Genomic DNA, 19,646 nt, shown 5'->3' on the forward strand with positions numbered 1-19,646 from the left:
CTGCAGCTTCTGGAAGATCATTCTCTGCTCTGCAAGTGGAGGAAGAAAGTCTGTCTTAAGAGGCTGGATTTTTTTTCTCTTGGCCTGCTGCTTCTCAACCTCAAGTCTATGCTGTGCAGACACTAGGTTTAATATTAATTGAAAGAGCTTACCTATTCCTGCCTTAAGAATGCACTTCAACACACTGAGAAACTTCAATTGTATCCCCTTGTAACTTCTTCTTTCCAAACCAAGGTATAATCCTGTATTCTTCCTCAGCTTTTCCCTTTTTAACTTTCTTGTAAGTCAATGCTTGAAGCCTTTACAAGTTAACCTTCTCAGACCTTTCACCATGGCTTAACCCTTCCTCACTTCATACAAAATCATGCTGCTCTTCTCTGGACCTCTGCCCTTTTCTATAGAATGGTACTAAATATTGGTAACTGTAGTTTAAACATGATCAAAAAACCCCCTTCTTTAAGTGGTACAGTATTTCCTTGAAAGCTCTATTCAATGCTTCCATTTATAGAGCTTCGCATTTTTTGTGCCTTTTTGACCACACGGACACAAAACATCAAGTCAGTCTTTTTAGGATATGTGCACTCTTCAAATCCTCTCCTGCTCTTGAACCTTTGAAAAATACACTCATTCAACATGCGTGTGTACTCAAAACTCAAATTTGCTCACGGTTTGTTTTACCCAACTGAATCTCTTTGTATTGGACTGTTTCCTCCAGGTTATCAGCTGGCTTCACCCCCATCCAGTCCCTTCTGCATGAACCAGAAAGTTGGATAACAAGTTGGTGGTTCATTTTGTCAAAGCCATTTACATAGAGAGTGAAAAAGTACTGATCTCCAGTAACAGTCCCTGCTGCTCTCCAATCATCACCCCCTCTCTTCCCCTGGCCTGTAACCTTTCCCCATTCTACTCTGCCCTCCATCATCTAACCAGCTGCCTTCTCCATTTGAAAATGGGCCCTTCTCTGCTTCACCAGTAACTGTATGTATTACTCTCCTGTGTGACACTATGTGAAATACCCCTGGGAAATCAGCTTGATTACATACACAATTTCACACCTGTCCACTTTCAGAGAAACCTCTTGAAAAACTCTGGTAAACTGGTCAAATAAGAATTACTTTTTATAAAAATCAGTTCACATCTGTAACATATTTCATACCGCCACTTATAACCCATATAAAATTACAGAATAAGGTTCTTTAAGGTTTAAATTCAAATATCCTAAAGAAGGTGAAAGTTAACAACTCAGCTTTATCATTCGCCCTCCCTCTCTATTGTACTTGTATCATAGAATCATAGAATAGTTAGGGTTGGAAAGGACCTTAAGATCATCTAGTTTCAACCCCCCTGCCATAGGCAGGGATACCTCACACTAAACCATCTCACCCAAGGCTCTGTCCAACCTGGCCTTGAACACCGCCAGGGATGGAGCATTCACAACCTCCCTGGGCAACCCATTCCAGTGCCTCATCACCCTCACAGTAAAGAATTTCCTCCTTAGATCCAATCTAAACTTCCCCTGTTTCAGTTTTAACCCGTTACCCCTTGTCCTGTCACTACAGTCCCTAATGAAGAGTCCCTCCCCAGCATCCCTATAGGCCTCCTTTAGATACTGGAAGGCTGCTATGAGGTCTCCACACAGCTTCTCTTCTCCAGGCTGAACAGCCCCAACTTCCTCAGCCTGTCTTCATACAGGAGGTGCTCCAGCCCCTGATCATCCTCGTGGCCTCCTCTGGACTTGTTCCAACAGTTCCATGTCCTTTTTATGTTGAGGACACCAGAACTGCACACAATGCTCCAGGTGAGGTCTCACCAGAGCAGAGCAGAGGGGCAGGATCACCTCCTTGGACCTGCTGGTCACACTCCTTTTGATGCAGCCCAGGATACGGTTGCTTTCTGGGCTGCGAGCGCACACTGAAGCCGGCTCATGTTCATTTTCTCATTGACCAACACCCCCAAGTCCTTCTCCTTGGGCTGCTCTGAATCTCTTCCCTGCCCAACCTGTAGCTGTGCCTGGGATTGCGCTGACCCAGGTGTAGGACCTTGTCTCTAACATGTGGCTTTGTTGTGTGAAACTTCATACAGTGCCCAATGTATCTGCTACAAAAAATACACAAGGTACTTATTTTGTCATTCAGTGTATGACAGATTTCAAATTTGCAATTATAACAGAGGATCTCCCAGCCATGATCACTAAAATTTAGTGTAAACCACAAATGTATAATGGTTGTGGTCCCAAGCACTGCACTTTTAACAGCTTATGTGCTCCTGATGCACCTCATTGGATCTCAAAAGCTAAACAATGTTCACGTGGACCTGTGAGAGCATTCAAAACACAGAGTAAGTCAGAATGCATAGAGAAATGCTGACTCCGGGAGCACTGGCTGAAAGAGCTCTCAGAAAACATCTAAAATAGCTTTGCAAAACACGATGCATTGAAATTGCTCCAAGGAGCAGGAGGTGCAATCGGTTTAACAGTGATGCAAGGCAAGGAACAGTTGGTCTTTCCCGCTGATGAGGGCAGTCAAGGTGGGCTTGTGTGACAACTGGCATGCCACTGCTCTGCTCCCATGCTCGACTGCCAGCTGGAAAATGGGGCACCGTGAGCAGGAGGGAAGAAACCACCCCTCCTGCCTTCATGAGAGGGTTTCTGAAGGGCTCATCTGTAGCTGCAATGGTACCCAAACAAACCAGAGAACTTCTGCCTCCGTTGTAACTTGCCCGCCCGGTCTCTCCTGTATGCAGCAGATGAATGCCTCATTATCAGATTTCTCTGCTTGCTTCCCGATAGACTTAAATTACCATGTTAAACAGGATAATAATAAACACTGGCCTTCAACAACAGCACACCCTTGTTCACTCAGCAGCCTCACTCTAATCTCATAAAGGGTCTGTAAAAGGCTACAAGGAAGCATGGAGTTAGTTGTTACACGGGTGCCTCTCCCCTGTTTTCTGCACCGCAGCACAAGCAGGCTCAGACTCACAAAGCTGCTTTACGGGACCTTGATCCCTACAAGAATGAACAGGTATCAAAACAGGCGCAAGGTACGAAAAGCACATCATGGATCTGGCCCAACACTCTTCCGCTGCATTTCAATAGGCAAAAGTAGCCCTGTGCCATCTGCTTGCTTCTGCACTTAGACTCCGAAACAAAAGCAGCCAAGGAAATCTTTCCAGCTTAGGAGAACAGTGGGGAAGGAAAGAGATCTCGGTGGCAGTCTATACGGCCTTCACAATGAGCTGGCTGTATTTGAGGTATTACAGAAGCTCTTTTTAACAACTGCTCTGAGAAAAAGTCATCTATCCAACCCAGAATAAATTATACGAAGGCAGCAAGCTGGATTGGGAACAGAGAGGGCTGATCTGCCTAGACTTGAATCCCCTTAGCCCCCAAAAGCTGAAAGTGCCATTTATTTCAGCGTTACAGGATTTCCTGCCTTCATTTATTCTTTTTTCTTTATTTAGTTTACCTAATCCCCCGGATTTCTCTTGTTGCAGAAAGAGGAAAAAGCCTTGCAAAACAGGCGATGAACACAAAGTCAAATCACTTTGCTGAGCTCTTTCACACATCCAACAAGAACCTGAGAACTGGACGCTGCAGAACGCACGACGAGTTTCCTACTGACACAGGATATTCCAACCATTACCCATTGAAATGCAGTTTACAATTAATAAAGCCAAGCTTTGCACTAGCAGCAATATATCTGTGGAAGTAAGGCGGGTTTCCTCTGGTTTCCCAAAGAGAGTAAAACTTGGCTTTCTACCTGCCTTCCTCCTCCTTCTGCTTTGCAGAGCTGGCAAGCGATACAGAAAAGGAGGAAAGACATGAACTAGGCCGTCTGTCGTTGGAGGGTATGAAAGACATTCTTAATAACAGCAGGAGAGAGAGAAGAAGCCTATGGTTATTTTTGACAGAATTGGGAGAGACTCAGATTGTAGCTTCATAAACAGCTCATCAGAGAAAAATTCCGTCCAAATTGGAGAAGCCCCTTTGGCCAAGCTAACAGAAATACACAGCCCATGTCTGCTAAGAGAGGACTCTTTCAAAAATCAAAATGCCTTTCCTCAAAGAACAAGATCACACTGACATCCCCCCACATGGTGGAGTAGCATTATCTTGCATTTTTGTCATTGCAATTAATGGATTGCAGATACCAGCCTGTAAATGTTCTGCACAACACACAGCCATGACCACGCGATGGGATGAAAAATGGGACTTTTTCCAGTGTGACTCCACCACAAGGTCCCTGTGATGCACTGTTCTGCAGAGCTGGAGGTGATGCAGAGAGGCAATGGGCAGGAAAATGGCTGGAATCACCCCAACCAGATCAAAGAAAATGAAAATGGTTGTTTCCAGGGGTTGTTTCCAGGGTTTATTTCCTTACACAGAAGGAGAACACAGAATTCGACCGCTCATCCAAAGAGTCAAAACTCATCTTCATTATTAAATACCAGTTTGATAGCACAGGTGAAGAATTTCTCGTGCATCATGATCACGAGACAATCAGCTATTTGTGTGCTTGTTTCTAACATTCTTAACCGCTTGCACAGAAGCCTTTGTGCTACTGGATTAAGATGATAAAGATCATTCCTAGCCAAGAGATACCCACATGAAACTCAAGAGCTTTCTCTATCTAGCAACCTTGCTGGCAGGCTGAGCCAGGAGGAAGGATAAAGCCAGCATGCAGATACACTCCACCAAAGCTTCCATGGGAAAAGCTGACCACTAGAGGAGCTTGCTGCTGTGTCAGAAGGAAATGGACATCTGAAGATTATTCTGTCTTTCTTGAGGACTCAATTAATTTACTTATTAAAATACATATTGCTTAAAGTGACCTAAGAGCATCATCTCTGCATGGCTGGAAAGAGTCCAAGGAAAAAAACCCAACCCCCCAAAAAGTCTCCAAAAAACTCCAACAAGCAAACAACCACCTTTCAAAAGGAACACTGAATATGGGACCTACAAACCTGCATAATTAGTCTACAACAATTTGCATGACCTGTGCTTAATCCTTATGCCTTCCATCTCCCTGACAAGCAGGTACAGCATAATGGAAAACACTAGAGGAACGGGAATCAATAGCTTGCTTCTGTCTAACCACAATACCATTCTCACTTCATTTACTGCTTAGTGGGAAGGCATTTCTCTGGCACAGGAATCAGCTCTTTCTAAATGGACAAGTCTCAAAGTTCAGCATTTTAGTGGTTTCAACTAACTAGAAGTTTGCTCATCCATAGCAGCCTGGAGTGCAGAAAATCCAGTTGCTTGACCTCTTAATGCTGTCTTCTATCCAGCATTACAAGAAAAAAACACTTGGTGAGGGCTCTGTGGTAACATAGCAGGGGGCTGCATGCTACAATACATCTATCCTGGGAATGGAGGGAGCTGGAAGCAGAACTAGACAAACACTCCAACAAGAAGCACCTTCTGCTTCTGAAGGAAAAGAGCAACCTAGGATGGGGACTAGCAGAGTATGGTGAGATGCCACCCTCCCTGCCACTGGTGTGACACCCAAGCATCAAGTCTTTTAACCAGAACTGATATATGCAAGCAACCCAAAACAGAATCATAGAATCACAGATTCATAGAATAGGTAGGGCTGGAAGGGACCTTAAGATCATCTAGTTTGGAAAAGACCTGTAATGAACTAATATCACTCAAAGCACACAAATGCTTCAACTAGGCACCAAAAAAAGGTCACTGAGAGGATCATCTGTCCCATACCAGGGCAAGGGGGCAACGCTGAGCCTTGGCAATGCTTTGCACAAAGCACAGGAGCACCAAAAGTTGTGCCATGTGCCTCACGCTGGAGCAATCACTACTCACAAAACTGGAGATCTCGAGTGCTGTTTTGTACTGTCAGCTGCCAGCCCACAAAACCATCATATAATATCCTCTGTAGCATGTGTGCTTTAAAGGTTTTTAGAAGCAGTGGCAGGAGTGCAGTAAGAATGAAGGACTATCTAGCAAACTTACAGCCAGGCACACATGCATATCTAGTTGTACCTCTGAGATGCAGCAATTATTTGTAATGCTGGCAACACTTTCATGTACCAAACCTTAAGTGTAAATGAAAGTATAGAGCTGTAAGGGTGAAAACCTGCATTCTGTGAAACAAAATATTTGCTGTCTACATGTAAGCATACATTATACTCACATAGCTGTAATATACATTCATATACATTATAGCTATAACATACAGAATTCTCATGTGCCTGAATATGCACAGATATACAGTGAAAGAAAGCACTAAAGTAAAGGATAAATACTTTACACATGGAAGGAAATACAACCCTTTCCTTTAGAAAAGTACCAGTGCCAAAAACGAACCCTTCAGCGTGACTGCAGAAAAGAAATCACATTTTGGGAAAAGGGCAGGGCGACTCTATTTTGTAAGTTTTATTGCCCCTGGAGCAATGACGTCGCAAAAGCCCATTGCTGTAATTTCTCCCCTTTTATGTCTTTAGAATTATTCCCACCTGGGGTGCAAGGAGAGGGAATGAAAGGAAGTAGAAAATTATATTTTTTCATGAACTAATCCTGGGAAAGTGACCACTCAGGTTTCCATGTTTCTCGGCAATAATAATTTAAACAAGGACAGCAATCTTTGGTTATTGTTTGCACAGTTGGAATGCACGCTTCCAGATAACAGACATTTAAACTGCAATTTAAGAAGAGGAACACAGCAATCGATAGGTATTCAGCAGTCCTCTACTCTTAGGACTGCTGCACAGCTCAACAGAGTATGCTTCAAAGCAGCCCAGATGCAAAGCTCTTTGGAAAGCAAAATCATGAGAAACAAAACAAACTGAAAGCAAAGAGAGCACAACTACTGTACCTTTACTTTGGGGAGGGTTCTGACTTCTGTCTCGGAGAACGTTAATCTGGTAGACAGCTCCGTAAGGCTCAAAAAGTTCTTTTAACTCTTTTTCCGACCATGAACGGGGAATCTGTCCAACAAACATCTTAATGGCATCTGGGTCTGGTTGGTCTGAATGATCCAAAGCTCCATTCATCTTGTTAGCTGTGCCGTTACTAGAAAGTAGAAAAGGAGATTAAAAGGAGAAGGCAAGTTAGACTACCCAGTTTTCATGTGCACTAGATGCAGAAGATGATGTCAATTGGCACAAAGCAGGAGAAAAAAAAAATAAAAAAATCAGTATTTAATTAATAGCATAAGTATTATGAACAAAAAACAATGCGATTACATTTTTCATTGAGTCTTGTTTTCTCTGCAGGCTGCTGCTTAATGTCATTATATAAGAAGAGCGAGGCACAACACAAACTGGGAATTGTGCGTTTTAAAGCAGAGGATAGTTGCAAATAAGTGCAGATTTCTCTCCATGGCTGCTGTAAACAGAACTGCAGTGAATTCTCACTGAACTGGCTACTGGCAGAAATAAGGCAGTGCGTGTGTGTGTGTGTGTGTTTTGTAATAAAGTCACATGAAAGGAGTATGAAACACTTGGCAATCTGTCAGATGACTAATGCAAGATGCCAGCGATGAATTTGCAGATTGTGTGAAGCATCCATGTGTGCATCAAATTAGGATGATATTGCCTAGAATGGAAAACACTCCAGCTATGTGGCTGGTTGATGCCGATTAGTTGCCTACGCTCTTTAAAAAGCAGAAGCAGTCTGGAGAGCTCCAGTTTAAAGCACATTGTTTACTGCACCCTGCCATAAAGACAAAAAAGCACAGTTCAAAAAGGCAAAATTGCCTATATTTTGTTGCAAAAATTAAAATGCTGCTTCAAAAAAGTTTTTCTCCCTGCAAAAAGCCATGAGGTTGTTGAAAATCTTCACACCCTGTAAACTGTTACTCTGTCTGATCTCCAGATGTACACTGAAGTTTGAAACAACCATGCATTGTTGCAGGGGAAAAGAACTTAATAATACAAAATAACCTGCTCTGAGAGACAAATGACATACTACGGTTCAGGAAGAGTGCCACTCATAAAGCATAGAAACATGTAAGAGTTGTATTCTTACAAGAAAATAAAGTACTGAACAAAAGTAAAAATACCAACAAAACCCCCTCACGTCGCTATTGATAATTAAGGGCAGTAATTTCAACTAATTACTTGGCCAGAGACTCCGTAACTGGTAATTTGGATGCTTCGGTTTCAAGAAGAACACTAGTGAGATGCGACTTCTAGAGCATTCCCCCCATCTTTCAACCAGGGAAAGGAAGGAAACGGCCTGTGTTCAGCACTGTCGAGAGTTGATCAATGCAGAATTCAGGCATTTCAGAGCCACCTGCCACGTTCAAAAACCTTGGCTTTAATTTTAGTGTCTCCATTTGATGACAGCTCAGCAGAGAATGCCCAGAGGAGGACTTGGAAGAGCTCGAAAACTGCACAACCAGATGAAAATCATAGTTTACATGTGGAAAAAAAAATTGTATCTAAGAATGGAAAGAAAAAAGCGACCCTGTGTAATTCCCCTGTCTCACAGCTATAACCTGCGCAGAGACAAATTAGTTTCCATCTCCTTGAAAGCATAATTCACCTGAGCACATTAATACGCCCATATTAACTTTAGCACTTTCCCTGCTTACAGCAGGAAGGTGAAAGTTATATTAAAGGTGCATCTTAAACCAACAGGGAGTTTGATCACTGTTTATGAAGCAACTTCAATGTGAAACAGCACACAACAAGACTTATCACACTCACTTTTAGGCAAAATTCATATTGATTCTAGACTAGTGCCTGAGTAAGAGATTGAAAGACCTGGTCCAGCCCTCTACCGCATGCACAAATACCTTCTCTTGTCTTACATATGGTCTTTGTTTTGAAGATGTTCTACAGGTCATAAGCGCATCTGGAGAAACTCTGATTTCTCCAGGCCTTGCAAACTGCATTTTTCACATGGATGTAATGCTGATGCCAAACCAAACCAACAAACCAAAGAACCACCCCCAAAAACTCTCCAAGAAGCAGAAATACCCTGACTGACCCACTTGAACGATACCCCATCGGAACAACTGTCAAGAGTTTCATGGAGCCGTAGGCATCTAACTAATGCTTACACCACTCCATTATTTCTCTCCGGTTCCTATTCCTTTATGAAAAACCTAATCTGTTAAACAACCTCCCCACTAGTGAGGCTGAAAAATCCCTGACCCACAGCTGAAAATAACTAAGGAAAACGCTCACACGTTATTTTGAACCTGAGAAGACATTAAATGGTAGAAGCTTAGCTCTGCAGCCCGCAGCTTTGGCCTGGACTCAGCCAACTATTTTCTGTCAGAAATGGCTTCACTGCTCACTTCATTTATTCTCTATGTTGTTTACATTGTAAAAATGAATTGAGTTCATTTTTTAAATTATGCCCTTCATCTATTCTCTCTGTTGGATCCCTTCTTTAAGAAATCCATGTACAATTGCTGCTTTAGCCCAAAATTACAGCAAAGGTCATATTTAATGAAGAATAACAAGTTTATTCCTCTGCTTTTTCCTTTGCCCAAATTACCTCTACCACCAAGAGCACTGCAATTTCCATTGCTAACAAGCCAATTTTTAGGAAACCACAAAACCAAACGCTTCTACCTGTTTTCTCATGTTAATGAACCCATTAGCATCAAGTTCCCGCTTTGAGCTAAAGGTTTAGGCACAGGCCAAGATTTCTTCTAATTCCACAAAACGCTTAAGCCCTTTCTTTACTTTGGTGGAACCGACGTCCAATTATGTTCATCATAATGTTTTATTGGATAAATACACTTAAAGGCTCTGACTCCTGGTGTAGGCTGCCTCACGCTGTGATGCTGAGGAGAGCAGCTCGAGAGAGGACGCCTTCAACACCGGAGCTGGGAGAGAGCAGCGCCCAGGAGCCTCAGTTCAGAGCGGCAACAGCCACCGGGGGAGCCTCGAGTCCTCGCCAGGCCCTGCCCAGGAGCCGGCAGCTCCACTGAGGCGAGCAAGGACTCACGGGGGGGGGAGCGGCACCAGCCCTGAGGGGGTGAAAACCTGCCCCAGGGAGCGCGAGCGACAGACTAGGGACAATGTAGGCCCCCTCCGGAAGCTCTCAGGAGAACTGGCTACACAGGATTTGGAGAAGGCTGAGGTTCTGAATGACTTCTTTGCCTCAGTCTTCACTGGCAAAGGCTCCGACCACACCACCCACGTCTTGGAAGGCAGATGCAGGGACTGTGGGTATGGTGACACTAGGCCCACTGTAGGAGAGGATCTGGTTCGAGACCATCTTAAGAACCTGAACGTGTACAAGTCCATGGGTCCTGATGAAATCCATCCGTGGGTCCTGAAGGAGCTGGAAAATGAAGTTGCTAAGCCACTGGCCATCATATTTGAAAAATCACGGCAGTCAGGGGAAGTTCCCGACGACTGGAAAAAGGGAAATATAACCCCCATTTTCAAGAAGGGGAAAGTGGATGACCCGGGGAATTATAGACCAGTCAGTCTCACCTCTGTGCCTGGCAAAATCTTGGAGCAGATTCTCCTGGAAGGCATGCTAAGGCACGCTAAGGCACATGAAAATCAACAAGGTGCTTGGTGACAGCCAGCATGGCTTCACTGAGGGGAAATCCCGCCTGACCAATTTGGTGGCCTTCATTAATGGGGCTACAGAACTGATGGACAGGGTAGAGCAGTTGATGTCATCTACCTGGACTTGTGCAAAGCGTTCGACACTGTCCCACACAACATCCTTGTCTCTACATTGGAGAGACATCAATTTGATGGATGGACCACTCGGTGGATAAAGAACTGGCTGGATGGCCGCACACAAAGAGTTGTGGTCAATGGCTCAATGTCCGGCTGGAGACCAGTAACGAGTGGTGTCCCTCAGGGATCGGTGTCAGGACCGGTCTTGTTCAACATCTTTGTCACTGACATGGACAGTGGGATTGAGTACGCCCTCAGCAAGTTTGCCGATGACACCGAGCTGTGTGGTTCGGTTGATACCCTGGAGGGAAGGAATGCCATCCAGAGGGACCTCGACACGCTTGTGAGGTGGGCTGATGCCAACCTCATGAGGTTTAACCATGCCAAGTGCAAGGTCCTACACCTGGGTCGGAGCAATCCCAGGCACAGCTACAGGTTGGGCAGAGGAGAGATTCAGAGCAGCCCAAGGAGAAGGACTTGGGGGTGTTGGTGGATGAGAAAATGAACATGAGCCGGCTTCAGTGTGCGCTCGCAGCCCAGAAAGCAACCGTATCCTGGGTTGCATCAAGAGGAGCGTGACCAGCAGGTCGAAAGAGGTGATCCTGCCCCTCTGCTCTGCTCTTGTGAGACCTCACCTGCAGCATTGTGTGCAGTTCTGGTGTCCTCAACATAAAAAGGACATGGAACTGTTGGAACAAGTCCAGAGGAGGCCACGAGGATGATCAGGGGACTGGAGCACCTCCTGTATGAAGACAGGCTGAGGAAGTTGGGGCTGTTCAGCCTGGAGAAGAGAAGGCTGCGTGGAGACCTCATAAGCAGCCTTCCAGTATCTGAAGGGGGCCTATAGGGATGCTGGGGAGGGACTCTTCATTAGGGACTGTAGTGACAGGACAAGGGGTAACGGGTTAAAACTGAAACAGGGGAAGTTTAGATTGGATATAAGGAGGAAATTCTTTCCTGTGAGGGTGGTGAGGCACTGGAATGGGTTGCCCAGGGAGGTTGTGAATGCTCCATCCCTGGCAGTGTTCAAGACCAGGTTGGACAGAGCCTTGGGTGCCATGGTTTAGTGTGAGGTGTCCCTGCCCATGGCAGGGGGGCTGGAACTGGATGATCTTAAGGTCCTTTCCAACCCTAACTATTCTATGATTCTACACAAAGCTTCAGGGGACAGATTTTGGTACTTGCTGCCTGAATTATCTTGGGTAATTCATTAAAACTTATCTGGACTGAATCCCACCAGCTCTGCCGGTCCACTAACTCTGGCAGATTTATGATAAAACCAAGTATAACTTAGACTTTACTTTTGATCCTTTTATACCATAAGGTAGGGGTTTCACTGAGATCCCAAGTTTGGTGGGGTTGATAGGCAAGTTCAGTCTGTCGACAAGACACTAATTCCTACAAGTACAGCTGGAATCCTTTCAAAATCGCATCTCCTTTGAGTTCAGTGTGAACTAAGGCTCTGAAGCACCTCAGAGGAGGCATCACTCTAACTGTTGGGGTGATGAGGAGCACATAAGTGCTGTTGCAGCAGTGGCACTTGCAGCAGCATCCTCACCCAGCTTTGGCAATAGCCATAGGACTGCAGCCAACTGCAGACAAACTGAACAAGCAATTAAAAGAACAGGAAGATAACAATGGGAAAAAAAGCCCCACAAAGTTATAGTTTCTATGAACCTGATCCCTGCAGTGTACTTGAAGGTTCCACTGAGGAACACAACTATACAGCACACCCGCCTGATGGTTCAGTTGTCACAGAGCTTGTTGAGACAATACAAAATCCAGCCAAATATACTTGATCCCTTGCAAATAGTCTCTGCTAAAGATGAATTCCCTTGCCCTTTCCCAACCTTCATCTTTGCCCAATGGACATTAGTGCTCTGCACTAAGTCACCAACAGCTGCAGGGGTTTTCGTTACTCCTCTGCCAACTCAACAGCTCTCAGGGGAGACCTTTCCCTCCTGCTGTACCCAAGTAATAACAAGGCAGAAGAGAAACCACATGCTGAACTTTCCAAGAAGCAGGAATGCATTGCTTGCAAATGCTTAGGTTTATTTCTTGAAAGCATGACCAGACAGAGATAGCTGTATCTACAGGACACTAATGGCAATGGGATCCCTTGGCAATTACTGTCAGCCCCCAAATGATGACATACATTAAAAAAAAAAGGAAAAAAAAAGAAAAAAAGATAGATTCTGTGGCTTGCTGCCTTAACACTTCAGCAACCCTTTCCTCCATGGCCAATTTAGCCCACTGGACTCAGGGGTAACCCGGCACATCATCTTCACTGACAAGGTGTCATCCATATCGTGGAGAGTAGCCTGAGGGCAGAGATTAAGCCATTGAGTTGCTGGCTGATTGTGGTCGCTGCCAGAGCATCCTCTCTGTCAATTTGGGCCAGTTTTCCTTCTAATAACCTAACTACCATTCCATCATTTCAACAAGTTGACAGGGCCACTCTTTGAGGAGCTAGAGATTGTTTTAATATCACTGCTGTTTAAGCAGAAGCATTGGAAAAACCTAGTAGACACCTTCTCTGTCTCTCCCATTCCTATCTGTAATTACAGCAAGACTGCTAAAAGAGAACTTACTGCTTAGGAGAGAGGAGGAGACTCCAGAAAAAAACCTCTGGCTCAAAAGGGACTCTCTCAAACTCACCGCTGTTAAGAGCTTTGGCATTAATCCATGCTCATTTCCAATAATGAAGTAGGTGTCAAACCAGGTGCTGAGAAACAGTTGTTAATGGGGACCAAACAGTTTACATGAGACCTGTTTTCCAAATATGTTTCTAACCCTGCTCAGAACCATTCTCACTGTTCCATTTTGGTTAATTCATGTCTCAACCCTCACCCTATTTTACCATTTTGCTGGGGATTTGCCTTTTTCACGTTCTATGGTATGACATGTGGAGGAGAACACTGAACTCCCTCTAAAAGCCAACATAACAATAAGAACATGATGACAAATGGGTTCCAAGTATAAAGACTACTAAATCCAACCCAGTGCTGGGGCATTTCTAGGCATCAGGGTTTTACAGTAATAAATGTTCACATCTGAGCTGCGGAGCCACTGCCAGGATATCACACACAAGCTGGCAAAAGGGACAACACCCATCTGAAGGACTTCAACTGCTGTCAAGAGAGACAAACAAGCATCACCTTACTCGAAAGATCATAATTGCTGGTTTACGAGCAAATTTTATCTGGAAGGACCTGAAAGGGCTTTCTAAACTCATTGTTTAGAGAGGAATGACTTCATCGTAAGGTGACAGACGGCAGCTGTTTAATGACATGGAGCATTATCGCACAACAATTTCAGCCAGGAAGGGTAGAACAATACTGTACCCAATTGAAAACTGCAGGGGGCTGTGATTTATAGACACAGAATGTAATTACCTAAATTGGATTCTGGCCAGCAAAATAAGGGCCAGAACCTCTGAAAAACACACAAAAAAAAGTAGTTTCATATTTTTAAGCTGCAAATGACCAGGTCTCTGTGTTTCATCCTCAGAAGCTTTCTGGCCCATCAGCATTTTCACAGTGCAGTTGCTCAAAAGCAGCTCAAAGGAAAGATGATGCTTCAGAAATCATTAGCTGCGCCTGCTGTAGTGTCTTGTACAGTTTTTGGCAGAACTATTAAATGCTAATAATGCTAATAATTACTATTAAGTAACACATCTGTAACAGTAGTTGCTAAACGAACCTGACATAGTGCCCAATGAACAAAGCAGCACGCAGCGGGATGCCTGGTCCTACGTGCGCAGTAATGCCTGCAAAACAATTCCCTGCACCCATTGGCAGGGCTTATAACCGAGTAGCTGTAGAACATGCAAAGTTGTCTTCCTGCTACACCTGAAGGCCAACTGCAGCTGCAGGAGGGACACTGAAACTCTGAGCCTGCAAAACATTCCCCCTTACTCCATCTTACAGACCCAAAAAGCCTTTAACAAAGAGCTGAGCAATTCTTCATCCATCCAGCAGAGAGCAACCGCACTTGCACTCACACACGAACATCAACTACATGAACACTTCTCATGGCTTGTAATACCTGACATCCAGTGCTCAGATTTTATTCTTCTCAGTAGCTAAAAATACCCAAACCCTCATGTAAGCACTGAATGGTAAACACAGCATTTTTCTCTTGTGTTGTCTCCTCACTGGCAGAAATTATCAGTCAAAGCATAATGTTCCTTAAGATAATGAAGTCTTTTACTGCCCTGATAATCTAAAATTCACAGTCATCTTTCTGGTGAAATCAGTGATCAGCTTTGCTAACTCTTGAATATTAGATCATACAAATCGTGGCAAACCATTGTTACTATACGGGATAACTGTTTTCTGATTAATTCCAAATTTAGCATGGGATAACTTTAATGCTTTAAACACTAACTTTAAGTAAGGTAAGGAGGTTATGTACTGTCACAGTAGAAGAAAAGATCTGAAAATCTGGGGGGAAAAAAGCCACTTTTTCTACCTTGAAAAATGTTTTGATGGGGAATAAATTTGTGCTGGGAGAAGAAGCAGCAGAGGGAAGTTGCCATTCAAGCAGGTAGGTCAGACTGCATGATACTAAGGGCACTATGAATTGGGAAAAGTACTGAACAAAACACAGACTACAGAAACACCAGAAGAGAGCTGAGTATACCTGAGATAAAACACATTTTTTAGCGGTATGGATGCAGATTCCTCATTAGCATCACAGGAAGAAATCAAGGATACAAAAGGAATTCTTAATAAGAGCTACATTAAAATGCAATTATCTTTTCAGCTCGTGGTGCACATCGGAGCACATTCACTCCTTTGTGCCAAGGCTTCTTGACTTCCTAAAATCAGCCCTCAGTTTTGGTCCCCAAAGCAAATGAGAGAGGGTCTGTCCCTACTTGGCTGCAACCTCCCCATGCTCCTTACTAAACATTCACCTCCAAAGGCTGCTGGCTCTTCAGGTGCTCAGTCTCTGTGTGGCTGCACCACCTCCATTACAAACTGCTTTGATTTAAAGCTGGAGTTTCAACCTCAATCCTGAATACCCCTTATATACATGTTTAAAACTACCGAATGACGTTATTTTAATGTCCTGCTTTTGGTAATGCTTCCTAGAATGGTAGAGTGAAGCAATATTAACTATGCAAAAGATCTGTACATTTGCTACATCATACCTTCAATAAGACCCTACATTCCAACACACCTTCTTAAAAATCAGATGTCCAACGTGTTTCAGACTGTCTCAACTCCTATTGCTGGTGTATGGACCTATTTTTTATCACACAAATTATTTTATAGCATGTAGTAGTGCTTAATGATGTGTATCTGCTGTATACAGACATGAGTAGAGTAACTCATACTAGTTAAAATATATGTAAACAAGAGGATAAATCAGTGCAGAAGTAAAGACAAACAGGAAAGGAAAAGTTGGCAGGGTTTTTTAAGCCTTCTATTATGGAAACCAATTAAATATCATTGTTACTTCACCCAGTAGTGCAAGCAAACAAGTAAACACACCATCTCTACAGGTCTGAACTGTGTAGCATCATCTTGTTTATGCTGATAAAACTTATAATGACCTATTTAAAATGTATTTAAGGATTTGCCCACACTGGCCTATCGATGTTATTAAACTGGAACTAGCAGAAGCTCAACAACAAGTGACAGACAGCTGCCCTTTGCCATCTGAAGAAAGCCAAGCCCACCCAATGCCAACCCTCATTGCCTTGAGTTTGTTTCTGCTCAAGTATGGATGAGAATCACAAATTTCTAGGGATACATAATGACTCAAGTAAGTTCTTGGAGATCTAAATCAAGATGCTATATATTAACCCCCAGCATTGCTCTTCCGGGCTCTCCTTTAGGCTTTGGGAAATGATGAGTTCGAGGCTAGATAAGGTCTGACAAGCAATAGTGCTCTGCAACATAAAGCTCAGCTTAGACAGTGACCCACCAAGTCATTTCTGCTTTCTGGGCAAGATTTGTTCTGGACATTAAACCCTCAAACAACATTGGGTCTGTTTTCATCAAGTGTAAGGTGGGTGCGTTTCTAATGCTGTGCAGCAGGAGAAAAGTGCCACAAGAGCTAAGACACATCTGATAAATACCCAAGTATCCAATTTTAAATACCTGGGCTTTTGTTGGCCAACTGCCATATGGACATCTGCACATCTGGTGTTGACCTGGAGAGCTTAGCATTAATAAAAGCTTCCAATTCATATGTGTTCTGTCCCTAAACTACTCTCTATTACGGCAGACAGAGAACCCTGGCAGATCACCACAGCTATGATGCTTGCCAGCAACGACTGCATCTTACTGTTCCACTCTTGTGCTCCTCACCATTTTTTCCCTTTGGGGGAGATGCTGTTCTCTTGCATAAATATCTGTGTTATGTCTAAAAGGGACTCAAATTGCCAAGAGTTTCTCTCTGAATTACTATAAGCTGGACAGTAACATGAGAGCGCTCATGTGCTTGCACAATTATATTATAGTGTTGGAGGACCAATTGATACAATTTTTCACATGAAGTTCAGTCTGAAGTAGCTGACTGCTCAGTATTAATGGTGTGGATTATTAATGCCTTGCTTTACTGATTACACATATTTGCAGTAAAGCATACTTCTTTCTGTGTGGCAGGAAACATTTATCAGTATTACTTTTTTAAGAAAAGAGAAGTATTTGATTACACCCAAATGCTTATATATTTGTGACATGTCACTGACAGAATTAGAACGGTACCTGGCTTTTAAAATTCAGGATGCGTAGGACCATCTGTTTTCTTGTCAACAACCTCAGTCTCTCTCTCCACATTCTAAACACCACTCAAAATTCACAAAGTTGTTACTCAATTCGCTTCTTCCTTTGCCCCCCCCAAAACTTCAAAATCAGTAATGAAGGCTTCAATTTTCGTTTATTTGATAATTAATAATGTGACTATTTCAGCAAGCTTTATGCCCAAGCTGGCAGCCACCTGCAAGTTCTTACGAGGTTTGCAAGAACTCACCTACTTTAGGGCAAACTGTGTCCTGGAATGGGGGCTGAGGTGATGGAGGGCACGGGAAAGATGCCTTCCAAACATGTGTTTTGAAACACAGCCATTTCTATGCGCTGAAGTCAACCCATTATTGCAAGCAGTAATTTACAGTCCAATGCACTCCAGACCAGCATCCACATGCGTACACATGTGCTCGGACCTGCTCCCAGGTGAGCTCCGTAACGCACAGGGAGTGGTATTCATGGGGCTCAAAAGCGTATGTCCAAAGAGAGGGAGGGCAGCAGCTCGTGTCTGGCAAGGCTGCTTTACCTAAATAGCTTCCTTAAAAAGGGAATGGAAGATCACAGCACTCCTCGTCTTAGGGCACAGCCAATTTCGGTTAGCTGCACTTATTTATGTGAGATCTCAAATAGACAATTAAAGCAAGCTGTGACATTCAATTTCCTTACTTAAAACAAAATATCCTATCAAGCTCATCCATGCTTCCCCCTTGTACAAATACAAGAAAAGATTATTGTCCAAAGTGTCATGCAATTGTAATTTTAACAAGTTGCACATCATCATAGCAAAATCCCCCTCAGCTAATTTTTTTTTTTAAACCATTTCTTCATTTTTTTTAACACCACATCTGGCATATCGAATACAGATGATCATTTGTTTATATATCTGCCTAAATGCCTTTTCCAAACACAGCCAGATGGAGCCTTTCAAAATCAAATTAATTTCAGATTAATTCACTCTGGACCCACTCCAGTTTCATGACTCTATGCTTTGAGGAACCATCTAAATTGATTTAGAGTCACGAACTTTCAGAGCTCAAGTCCTTAGGTATAGAAAAAAGAGATTGTTCTTGCATACTGAAAGTCAGCAAATCCAAACTGTTCATGACTGTAAGTTTTGCCTGCTTCAAAAACACCCCAACTCAGACCAACCTAATAATGCATCTGCCTCTATAATGCCACAATCATATGCAAAAAGTATCCCAGAAAAATCACTCCAGAATTTACATCTTCAATGCCTCCCTTGCTGAGTCCAATAAAATTTACTGCTCTAATTAAAAAGCAAAATAAAAAAGTGTTGTTCTAAACCTTGCAATAAGCAGCAGTCATAGAAAGACAGGAGACAGGTAATAAAAATCTCCCCTGCAAGGGATTTATCTAAGGAACTATAAACAAATGCAGCCTGCAAACACTGTGGGCTTGCATACTGTCAATCCTCTATGGATGCCTTTATTATCTCACTTGTTTCAATTGCAATTTGGGTTTCCATGGAGATGTAACAGTCAACTCTGGAAAATTATAAGATAAATGTCAGGCAGTGATAACGGTGTTAATGAAGCTTCATTGACAAGCAGAACTATGCTTCAAATAATAGGCATATTTCTATTAGCATATGTATAACCTGTCCAAAAGAAGGAGAAAAGAAAAATCCCAACAACGGGGAAAGACAATATTAGAAAATTAAAATGAAATTGTGTATCTAGTAGATGCAAAACACACCACGAAATGCTGCATCTATGTGAAACAATGAATTCCCAACAAACAGGGGAGATGTGGGTATGGAATTTAATTGCCTGATTCCTCTTGAAATTTTGGCACTCAGCTATCATGCTGAAAAAGCACTTTGCTGACACGCACAGACACACTTCTGCTTGGTGTGACTCTTGTTCCCTTACAACGCGAGGCTGGATGGATCTGCTTCACAAGGCACTTGAAAGCATGCTATTTTATAATGCGCAAATACAGCTGCAGTGAGCTGTTAGAAAGATGCAGACCTCAGTGGAAACACTAACAGCGTGTACATAAACACAGCGCATACTACGAGAGCTCCTGCGGGTTCAGATCAGGGTGACTGGTACATGATGGGTTGAACACCATGCTGCGGGGGCAACAACCACGAGCACTTCAGCCTACAGCATGGGGTGGTCTTGACCTGCTCCTGCACTAACCAAGCCTGTGGAAAGCATGCAGAAGCTGCAGTCATCTATGAAGGACTGTAGCCAACTTCTTACTTTCCACGCATGGAAAGGTTTCAGTGAACTGGAGGTCAAA

At 43.3% G+C, this 19,646-nt stretch overlaps 1 protein-coding gene across 14 annotated transcripts in view; it reads right to left on the reverse strand.

Annotated features, from left to right (window-relative positions):
- CELF2 (CUGBP Elav-like family member 2) overlaps nt 1–19,646 on the reverse strand; it is a 563,407-nt gene that overhangs the window by 125,226 nt on the left and 418,535 nt on the right. For 13 of the 14 annotated variants that reach the window (XM_057403784.1, XM_057403774.1, XM_057403773.1 and 10 more), the window contains one exon: nt 6,837–7,033. In XM_057403784.1, the coding sequence (XP_057259767.1) occupies nt 6,837–7,014 (178 nt within the window). In that variant the 5' untranslated portion in view covers nt 7,015–7,033. Of the gene's footprint in view, nt 1–6,836; nt 7,034–7,206; nt 7,533–19,646 lie in introns of those variants that run through there. The other variant, XM_057403781.1, reaches the window with a different exon arrangement.

The sequence above is a fragment of the Pezoporus wallicus genome, unplaced genomic scaffold (genome assembly GCF_028554395.1).
Source record: "Pezoporus wallicus isolate ANWC-B61680 ecotype Strahan unplaced genomic scaffold, APGP_CSIRO_Pwel_v1 contig_6978, whole genome shotgun sequence".
In the NCBI taxonomy this organism is placed as follows: domain Eukaryota; kingdom Metazoa; phylum Chordata; class Aves; order Psittaciformes; family Psittacidae; genus Pezoporus; species Pezoporus wallicus.